The sequence below is a fragment of the Nannochloropsis gaditana genome (assembly GCF_000240725.1).
Source record: "Nannochloropsis gaditana CCMP526 unplaced genomic scaffold scaffold919, whole genome shotgun sequence".
NCBI classification, from domain to species: domain Eukaryota; class Eustigmatophyceae; order Eustigmatales; family Monodopsidaceae; genus Microchloropsis; species Microchloropsis gaditana.
This window is the reverse complement of record NW_005803034.1, coordinates 1-10,439: the sequence shown is the minus strand read 5'-3', so window position 1 is coordinate 10,439 and position 10,439 is coordinate 1. Positions and strand designations below refer to the sequence as shown.

Here is a 10,439-nt window from a genome sequence, read left to right as displayed (position 1 = left end):
AGGTTCTGTTCATCAACCGAGGGAAAGTTCGTGGACAAGGCACCATGCAGGAGCTCCTGGTAAGTCACACATAGTTTATGCTCCTCTCACACTTTTTTAACTTTGCTCCTGTCTTTCTTGAACCCTTCAGGCTCAGGGTTTTTTCCCGGATGCCAACCTGGATGTGGGGCTCTCACCTCGCCATGGGGACGATGACCATCGGGATAGAAGCGTCTCGGGATTGGTGAAGAGAAAGGAGGAAGAGGAAACGGTACGAGAATGCAGCGTTTATGTTGGACTGAGGAAATCGCCTCGGGTTTGTCCAAAAATTTGCTAAGTAATCATTTTTATTTTCTTCCATTCTTCCAACCATTCTCCTCCATGTGCTTGTATTGTGAGCAGGTGGAAAGCCCCACCTCCGTGGCGGTCGTAAAGAAGAGCAAGGGTCCGCGTAACCTCCCTCCCTTCTTGCCCACCCGGACCATGAGCACTTTCAGTGCGAATGACGGTGACACCAGCGATCGCGACTCTCCCGGAGTTGTTGAGGCGAATGACGGTGAGGAGATAACACATGCGTCCTGAATCATTGTGCGGTCTTATGTTCGTAATTAAATTCCGCTACTTTCCCACGATCACCTGCAGGACCAGTATTGCTTTCGACAAAGCCCACAAGCCTCACCGGGCGCATCTTTCAGGGAATCCTCAGTCTTCGCACCCCGCATCGCTCCGGTTCTGATCAAAGCGATTCGTCTCGCGGTCGTTCTAGCTCGCGCGATACCGCAGTAGAGATGGTACGGGCTTACTCACATCCATAACCCTGAACCTAATATATCTGAATTTCTAATAGGTGTGCTCTCCCTCTTGGCAAAATTTAGCTCACTGCAACGATTCATGGGTATTTTTCTTTCCCGCTCACTTTCTTGCAGGGCTCTAAAAAGCGCGGTGCGAGCATTCAGTCGCAGGCACTTCTCTCTGACACTAGTGTGACTCGCACGCGCAGGACCACGTCCGCCTTAAAAGTGGTGATGCCCAACCTGGAGTTCTCGCAAGATGGGGGCATGCAAGACATCCTGTAAGAAAGAGGGCGACACGACTGTGGCGGGATCTCATCCGTTAGATCTTCTTACTCATGAGCAGGATCGCCCAAAATAATATCCATTTAACGTGTTGACGATTCCTTGAATGCTGGTCCTTTTCCATGCTCACGACAGGAGCGATGAGGACTCGGACGCGAGCGAGTCCGGAAAGGATGAATTTAATTTTCACCACCAGCACGCGCGACCCTCTTCTCCCAGCAACCTACGAACGAGTGGAGACAGCCGGGACAGGTTGCTTTCGCAGGTGCTCAGTATCAAGGAAGAGGAAGAAGAATCGAGCGAGGTACGGAAGATACATGAAATCAATTTGGCTAGAGCCACACATACCCGCAAAAAGATATGCTTACCAAGCTGCCTATGTTACATAGGATGAGGAAGAGGACAATGACGGGGAGCGTCTGCTGGGACCGGTGATAGCTTCGACGGCAGCCGAATCTGCCCTTGCGGTGACCGCTGGCGACCAGGAAGGCAACAAAGAGTCAGAGAGTGTTGATGGAGAGGGGAATGGAAAAGATGGAACGGAAGAGGAAGCACACAACGTAGAGGAGGAGCAGAGCAAGAGAGAAGCGGCTGAGAGGGTACGTACCCGCCTTGTTCAAGCGATATGATTGATGAGCTGAAGCCTGTCTCCGATTGATTCAACATTGTAGGCCATTGAAGACTAGTCTTCTCACGCTTATCACTATTTTTAGGATTCCATAATCGCTCGAGAGGGTCAAAAGGCAGGACAACTTGGGGCTGGAACATACGGCGCCTACATGAAGGGCATGGGCGGTGTAAGTGTGGGCATTGCTGTATTGACGCTCATTGCCGCTGGACAGGTAAGTTAGAATATCAAGGATAACAAGACGAGTGCGCAGCAAGGACACTTTTCAAATGGGTACTTGCAGAAGAAAGCTAACACTCCATCTTCCTTCAGGTGGCAGCCATTTTGAGCAACCTTTTCCTGTCGTACTGGGTCCGTCTCCCGTTCGAAAAGCAGAGAAAGTTCCATTTTGTTGCTATTTACGTCATTCTTGGTAGGCCTTGAGAAGGGGTGCGAGTCAGAAATGAGTCATGAGTTCCAGGCCTTGTATTGGGACTTGAAATATGTCGAACTTGCCATAAAACCATTCCATAACGTTCGATACGGGTGCAATCACATTCTATGTGGTAGGAATGAATTTCTTATTTTTGGCCCCCTCATAACCGCAGTGGGCTCGGTGGGCGTTCTTTCGGTGGCCCGGGCAATGGTCTCATTCGACCGAATGCTTCGTGCCAGCCAGTCGTTGCATGACGACATGATCCATGCAGTGCTGAGGGCTCCGATCAGGTGAAATACGGAAATGTAACTTTTCTTCGAGACCAGGGTGCTTATCCGTGCCCCGCATACACATCTTCGACAGCTTCTTTGATACGAATCCGACAGGGCGCATAATAAACCGTACCACTAAGGTACGCCTACTGTCCGTGATAGTCGTCAGCACTTTGCTTCGTGCTCACTTTATCTCTTAACATATCTCTTTCAATTCCTATAGGACGTCCTGATGTGCGACGTCTTGCTTCCTGTGACCATGTTCTCTTTCGTCCAAACTATGCTCATTTGCCTTGGCACTATTGGAGTAGTCGTGTCCGTGAACCCATGGTAGGTACGCCGATGCATAGAATTGGATTGCAAGAATGGTCTCAGCAAAAAATGGAGCAGAAGAGGCACTATGTAAAAGAGATGCAAGACTGGAGGGATTGAGATAATCTCAATCTTGTATTCGCCCCTTTCGGAGAACAGGCTCTTGATTGTCCTGGTGCCACTCGCCGCCACCTTTATTCCTCTCCGGCGGCAGTTCCTCAACACATCCCGGTGAGTTCTTGCTTGTTCTGAATCCTTTCTTTTATCCTTGAGAGATTTTTACATTCTCTCCCACCATTCAGTGAGGCTCGTCGTCTGGAAGCCACGGCTCGCTCGCCCGTGTACGCTTATTTCTCGGAAGCTATGGACGGCTTGCCCACAATCCGATCTCTCGTTGCCGGCACTCTTTTCCAGGTACCTTCCACATCATCCTCCATTTTACGCCCCTTTGCTCTGGTCTTTTATTTCTTTTTTAATAAACCTTTTTTCACATAGGACGAATTTTCCCGTCGTTTGGATAATTTTTCGAGACCGTACTTCATCTTCTTTTCCGCGGGGAGGCATTTAGGATTCCGCCTCGTAAGAATGGATTAGAAAGATGGAATGAGATGGGAAAGAGGGGAAAGAGGGGAAAGGAACAGGATTTAGAAGGCGAAGGAGACTTATCAAGCTCAATTGATTCCCCTTTCCTCTTTTCAGGATTCCTTGTGCTGGCTAATGATGACCGCAACGACCTTTTCCTCCTTAGCCACCGTGTCTGCTGTCAAAGGCATGAGTGGTGTCTCGGAATGGTTCGTGCACATTTTCCTGCTTTTGCACACAAAGCTTTGCGGTTCCTAACGTTTTAAATTAATCTTTTATGCAGGCTGGTGGGCATGTCCCTTATGTACGTGTTGCAGCTCGCTGCTATTTTTCAATGGGCAACACGCCAGAGCTCAGACGTAGAGAACCAAATTGTCTCCGTCGAGCGAATCATGGAGGTAAGTACGTCCAGCCCCTTACTTTCTTTTCTCTCAATTTCTTGCCTGTGTCTTCCTGCGTCTTAAGTGGCTTTGAGAATTTACTTAGAGTTCCATTCGGACATATATATGTATCCGGCTTCCTCCCTCCTTTCAGTATTGCCAGCTTCCCCCAGAAGCTGCGCTTGACTCTACCCCTGGGCGAGCGCCACGATCGACGTGGCCTGAGACAGGCGCCATCGTAGCCACGAACCTCCAAGCGTCATACCGACCGGTAAACATAGAGGACTAAAAGTAGATTCAGGGTGGAAGGGGTCGAAAAATGATTGGTGCACGTTAACAATACTTTGCTACCCCGCCAGCTTTTCCATGATGACTTCTGCTGAACATATTGCTAAATTTATCATATCTGCTATTGTAGGGACTCCCGCTCGTTCTGAAAGGGATGTCGTTCTCCATTCCCGGAGGAACTCGCGTGGGCATCGTGGGACGAACAGGCTGTGGGAAATCGACGCTAATTCAAGTAAGATGAGACAAAGTGCTGCTACTTACACTAGACGAAAACATCGGGGTAGAGACAAAGCTTAGCAAGTCATTATTTTTCCTCATTTATTTGGCTGATTTATCTCATATTCAGGCCCTCTTTCGACTGATGGAACCCTCCGGCGGATCTTTATGCATTGATGGCATTGATACCTCCACACTTGGTCTTCACGATCTGCGACGTCGCCTTTCTGTCATACCTCAGAACCCCTTCTTATTCAGTGGCACCCTTCGGGAGAACATGGATCCGTTGGGGGTAAGTGAGAAGTGACTGGAAGAAAACTTGAATGATTCTCAGCCTTCTAAAGATTCAATATCTTTTATACAAATTTAGATGAATGATGATGCCAAGATTTGGTCGGCGCTGCGGGCGGTTCAAATGGAGGACCAGGTACTGTTTCATGAATGTAGTATGGTTCCCAAATGGTGAGCTTAACCTGATTTCCCCTCTCTCCATGTGTATAGATACAAGTTATGGGCGTGGACTTTGGAATGATAGGCAGCAGCTTTGAAACACCGCGGGGAAAGCACAAGGGGACTCCCAGCTCTAGAAGGAGTAGGGTGGCGTCCTTCGCTATCTCCCACGATGCACGCGCAGATTCCGCCCTGCAAGGCTTTAAAGGCATGGGTGAGTAGAATTGACGCGTGAGCGCATTATCTCCTTTTCATTTAACACATTCCTGCAATCTCTGAGAGCTGACGATACGGGAATATTAGTTGAGGGTGACTAAATTCTTATTTTCGGAACGTGACTTTCTCCCCGTAGACCTGGGCGGACCAGGGCTGGATATGCACGTGACCGAGAATGGAGGCAACTTTTCTTTAGGAGAGCGACAGCTTTTGTGCCTGGCAAGGGCTATCCTCAGCTCGACCCGCATCCTGGTCTGTGACGAGGCCACTGCCAACGTGGACGTGGAGACGGATCAAAAGGTACCGATATGCGTAATCTTAATCGGAAGGCAAATGAATTACGTGTAAGTGTTATACGTCCTTTCCTGAAATCTTCCCCATCATAGATACAAAGGGCCATCCGCTCGCGTTTCGGCTCAGCAACGGTCCTGATGATTGCGCACAGGTAAGCTCTCTAATGAAAGCTTTTAAAGGCAGAAGAAATAGGGCACGAAGTGTGACAAATTGCCGATATTTTTTTACACCCACGTATATCCCCGAAACGTGCAATTCAGGTTGAACACCATCATCGACTCTGATATCCTTCTGGTGCTGCAGGCCGGTGAGGTGCTGGAGATGGGGCATCCGCACGAGCTCTTGAACACGCCAAAAGGTGGGTTGAAAAGAAGGCAACCAATATGAATCAAGGACATTTGGAATGTGGGAGGTGGGAAAGAGTGTTCCGGTGATCTGTCTATCCCTCACGTGCTTCTTTGTTTCACAGGTCTGCCGGAGTCCAAGGGTGGCTTCCTGTCGATGGTGATGGAGACGGGTCCGGACTCTGCGGCTTCGCTGAAAGAAATGGCGCGTGCGGCCTGGGAGGAAAAACGGACCCGAGGACAGGAGCCTAAGGACGACAGCCTCTAGCCTTCAGCTTTTCTGTAGGGTATTGCGAATGCGCAGCACTGAGCAGTCTGTGGGCGGCTTATTGGGTTTTTCCAGTGAGATGTAAGGGCTTGTCAGATTTTGTACATAATACCTTACTAGAGGTACATTGCGTGATAAGTGTACGGCAATATGGAGGTTAGTCTTAGGTTATCTACATGGGGTCACGGTCGACTTGTACTCGTACATGTTTCGACAAAAAGTTGACGGATAGACCTTTAAGTTACAGCTTAAATATTACCCGACCTGAGCCAAAACCTGACTTAGCATACATCCCCCCGCCAAGAAAATGTTGAAAAGTGGAAAGGAAAAGCATCGCAACCTGAACACTTTTGCAAGGATATATTGCTCTAATGTTTGCGTATCTTACGACTTGGGAAGGAGTGAGGAGCGTGTCCTGTGCCTACTGGCGTACCAAATAAGTTTCGATCTGCGAAAGCCCGGGTGACGCTTCACCTGGACTAAGGTGGTCGTGAGCACATACATCTCCCGACATTTTCTATTTTGTCCTTCGATTGCTGATGATGCCTAGACATTGAAAGTCAGGCTTGTCTACATTTGCTACCTCGCCACGTTGTTTTGGCACTATTGTGTCGTCAAATGAGTAGCGCGCGTGATATCCCTGATGAAGTACGTGGTACATCATGCCTGAGCATTCAGTGTCTCAACATACATACAGACTCGGTGATATGCGAGTAACTCGTGAACTAACACAGAGACTCTTCCCGACCGATTCCGGAAACCACCGATGCACTTCCTTGGGCTCTGGGGATGGAAAAAATCTTTTTCTCCAGAGGCCAATTGCTTCTGCGATGGGCATATAATGAGGTCACGCTTGGCGTCGCGTAGCCACTTGTGAGGGTATAGTTTGCGTGCATTCTACGTGTTATTCACCCATTCGCCCTGGCCGTTGAAATGCTGCTAAGCGAGGTTTGACGTGAATTCCGCGGATCGTCAAACTTACCCTCGCTTCCTCTCCAATAACAAGACATTTGCAGCAATTTTTTTTCGATTACTGCCTGTACACCTTTCCAAATGCGAAAGGAAGCATTTAATTTGTGGCGTAGGTTGCCCATATGTATAGAACAAACAAGTTCCTGTCGACCTCCTGTCCGATAGTTGCATCGCACAAACACCAGGTGGAATGGCTTCTTCTCTTCATGTGTGTTATAGGTCCCGTTTTCTGCTTGATCAGCCTGTGTGACTGCCTTCTCATCCCTTCTATCTGTCAACAGGCGAGACAGAGTTTGAACTTGTCAAGCTCAAAAGGTCTGAGGAGTGGTGGGGACTAAATTACCGTGGCAACTTCAAGGTCTTATTGTTGACCTCTTTTGTCGTCTCAACTCGTAATTGGATGCCATCAGACGCCATCCAAGATAGGCCCTATACGTGACAAATTATCTGGCTAGCAGGGCAGGGTTGTAAAAGATGGCTGCGGACGGGGATCCGACCGGCATTGGTGAGCAACCCAAGACATCGGACCCTGCAATTGAAGATAGTGATGACGGGACACGTCCTCCCGCATACCTTGAGACTGCTTCTTTGTGCAGCATTCTGACCTTCGGGTAAGGAAGTAGGAGCTCGAGTGAGTCATCGACTTTAAAAAATCTTACCCTCAGTCGTATTTTTTGGTTTTCTGTTTCGTACTTAGCTGGATGAACCCAGTGATCAATGAAGGAAACCGCCGCATGCTTACCGAAAAAGACATGCCCGAGCTGACGAAAAGAGACAAAGCAGTCAGCTTGAAGGGAGTTCTTCAGGTACGAAGAGAGAAATCAAGAGCGCTTCATAATCAATGGAAGCGGTAGCACAGACGATATTTTCGAAGGGCGCCTCCCCACGTCTCATACCTCCGCTCACGGACCACCATCCACATTTCCTTTGCCATTCCATCAGTCCTCCTGGGACGCTGAGAAGGAGCTTCACTCAAAGAATCCACAACTCTGGAGAGCCGCCTTCAAAGCCTACTTTCCTATACAGCTGCCCCTGTACGTGCCTTTCGCCATTGTGACGGCCGCCAAGATAGTGCAGGCGCATGTGGGCATTACGGGACTCATCGATGTGCTGATTTACGGCAGAGGATTTAAGGAGGTGAGGGGAGATTGATACGACGCTCAGCTTACCCAGGAATCTGTTGTGGCTTGACCTCTTTTTATTTTATGACAGGGAGTCGTGTACGCCAGTGTGATAGCTCTTATGGGCTTCATTGTACTCATGCTCTACCACCAGGTATGATTTTTGTCACTTTACTTGTATTTTATTCTTCGCATATTTATCTCTAGTCCCTATTCTCTGCCTCGTTATATTTCGACTTTGCAGGTTCAATTCATGGCCTGGCGTCTTGGTTTAGACATGCGCACATCTATAGAATCTGCCATATTTCGCAAGATTTTGCGCATGCCGCTCTCTGCTTTCTCGTCAGAAGGCGCAGTGGAATGTAGAGCTCCGGGGGAAGAAGATGCCGATGCCTACAAAAAGACCATGACGGTGGCCACAATTCTGAATCTGGTGACCACAGATGTTGAGCGGTGAGTTTATGTCAGGAGAGAAACGTGTTCAGGAAAATGAGGCAACCCCCGCTGATAAAAGTTTCATTGCTTTAAGCACCGCCTTAATCTATTTTTTCTTTCCTCCCCTTCTTCTAGCTTCCAACCCGTCTCCACTACCTCCCACTACCTCTTCATGGCGCCCTTCGAGATCGCAGCCATTGCATGGTGTGGTGTGCAGCAAACAGGATTCCCCTTTCTCATCGGCATAGCGGCGCTACTGATGCTGATTCCCGTGCAGGTATAGGAAAGATGAGAAGCTTGAGGATAAGATCAAGCGTGAAGAGAGGGATCACAGAAACTATGTGTCTTGATAAAGGTAATCCACTTAAAGCTTGCTTTTCCTTGTATCTTTACCAGGCCAAAATAGCCAAGCTTCTTCAGCAGGCTAGTAAGCACGCTAGCCAGCTCACAGGTTTGTGTTTCCTTGTTTCGTATCTTCTATCTGCTTCGAAGAGCTCAAGAATGAGGACTTGCCTCTTTCCCGCCACGCAGACCAGCGGGTACGCCTGACTAAGCAAGCCATCCAGGGCGCGCGTACGATCAAGATGAGCGGGTGGGAGGTGTTGCTTGAGAAACGGATCATGGAGGTAAGGTGAAGTCGCCCCACAACCCCAGAGCTTGTGAATGCTCAACTTTTTTCGTCTGTATTTTTAGGCGCGCGCGGTAGAGATGCGCGTCCTCATCGCCGCCGGGTTGTTGAGAGGGATCCACGAGGGAATCTCCTTCTTTTCCCCTGTTCTTGTCGGCGCCGTTACCTTCTTGACCTACTGGAGCCTGGGTAGGCAGTTAAAAGCTGGCCAAGTCTTCTCCGCGCTTACCTTGTTCAATATTCTCCAGGTAAAGCTAGCTTTGTAGGGGAGAAAGCGAAGCAAATGAATCGCAAGCAGCATCTCATATTCCCGTCTCACATGTTATTGTTCTTCTTACTTTCTTCTTACTCTAAGTGGGACGTGGTCAACTTTGGCGGCAAGGCCATGCAGAGCTTGGGGGAGGTGTGGGTCTCGCTTGGACGATTGGAGCATCTCCTGCGCATGCCTGAGCTTCCTTCCTACCGCCTCGAGGTATCGCTCATCTATTTTCGATATCATGCTCTTATGAATACCAAACACGTGTGTAATCCCTCAAATCCTTCGTGCAGGTCTCCAAGCCTCCGTCCTCAGATTCCTCCCTGAGCCCTTCCCCCCCCCTGTCTACATCCCTTCCTCCCCCCACCCCTGTCCATGTGAATGGCTTGTCCTTCAACTGGAGCGGATCTGATAGCAAGAGCCGTTCGACTTTGCGAAATGTAAGGATAAAAAAGCGAGAAGGAGGCAAGAAAAGGGATTTGTAGGGTGGCTAATAGATGTCTGCCCAATGGGAAGCGACCAGGTTCATTTTCCCTTGACATTATTTCGGCGTGCATAGGTGTCATTAGCGGCTCCGCCCGGCAAGATTCTGGGTCTAGCTGGACCTGTAGGATGCGGTACGGGAACCATTGTAATTCGCTTATCGTGCTGTCGATTTTGTTTTCCCCTGGCCTGTCTGTCGTGTGCCCGATACCTCACTTTAACCAACTTTGCTACAAAAGGGAAGAGTACTCTTCTTCTGGCCCTGCTGGGTGAGCTAGGTCACTTTGAGTCTGACATTATTGACGTTGGTCATGGGTCTATCGCCTATGCGTCTCAAGAGGTACGAGTAGAGACTTAGGCAGAATGGAAGGAGCTATACCAACTTAGACAACTTAGACGTTCTTCCTAATTATGACTGAGCTACTCATGCCAAATATACCCACAGCCTTGGATCTTGACGGGCTCTGTCCGTGAAAACATCTTGATGGGTCGACCTTATGAAAAAGAAAAGTACGTCTCGAAAGGATAGAAAATGTGAAAAGAGAGAAAAAAGAAATCTAACATATTCACTGTTCCTCGTAGGTATATCGCTGTACTGAAGGCTGCTTGTCTCGAGACGGACCTGACGCAATGGGAGCACGCAGACTACACCGTGATTGGCGACCGCGGGGTAGGTTAATGCTCTGCTAGGGGGTCCCGGATGTCACATATTCTGACCACTGATTTTCTGGCACATCTCATTCCCTTGTCGCATGCTTTCTGGACAGCTCAACATGTCTGGCGGACAACGTGCTCGCATCGGTCTTGCCCGAATGGCCTACGGC

The 10,439-nt window shown here is 49.0% G+C and overlaps 3 protein-coding genes across 3 annotated transcripts; all 3 read left to right on the top strand.

The window, feature by feature from the left end:
* Positions 1-4,086: 4,086 nt before the first annotated feature.
* On the top strand, positions 4,087-5,720 carry NGA_0441500 (multidrug resistance protein 1 (atp-binding cassette c1); the record flags this gene model as incomplete). Its single annotated transcript, XM_005853391.1, has 6 exons — positions 4,087-4,164; positions 4,279-4,444; positions 4,951-5,114; positions 5,201-5,259; positions 5,369-5,466; positions 5,578-5,720. The coding sequence occupies 6 exons, from the start codon at positions 4,087-4,089 to the stop codon at positions 5,718-5,720; spliced, it is 708 nt and encodes a 235-aa protein (XP_005853453.1).
* Positions 5,721-7,166: 1,446 nt separating this feature from the next.
* NGA_0441300 (multidrug resistance-associated protein) lies at positions 7,167-9,279 on the top strand (the record flags this gene model as incomplete). The annotated part of the gene is made up of 10 exons (XM_005853389.1): positions 7,167-7,303; positions 7,390-7,498; positions 7,635-7,829; positions 7,905-7,967; positions 8,058-8,266; positions 8,384-8,525; positions 8,645-8,699; positions 8,780-8,874; positions 8,942-9,124; positions 9,232-9,279. Coding segments are annotated over 10 exons (1,236 nt in total), but the record flags the coding sequence as incomplete, so codon positions are not given.
* A 254-nt stretch (positions 9,280-9,533) lies between these two features.
* NGA_0441400 (multidrug resistance-associated protein 4) lies at positions 9,534-10,400 on the top strand (the record flags this gene model as incomplete). The annotated part of the gene is made up of 6 exons (XM_005853390.1): positions 9,534-9,572; positions 9,692-9,749; positions 9,894-9,955; positions 10,061-10,125; positions 10,198-10,285; positions 10,383-10,400. Coding segments are annotated over 6 exons (330 nt in total), but the record flags the coding sequence as incomplete, so codon positions are not given.
* Positions 10,401-10,439: the final 39 nt, after the last annotated feature.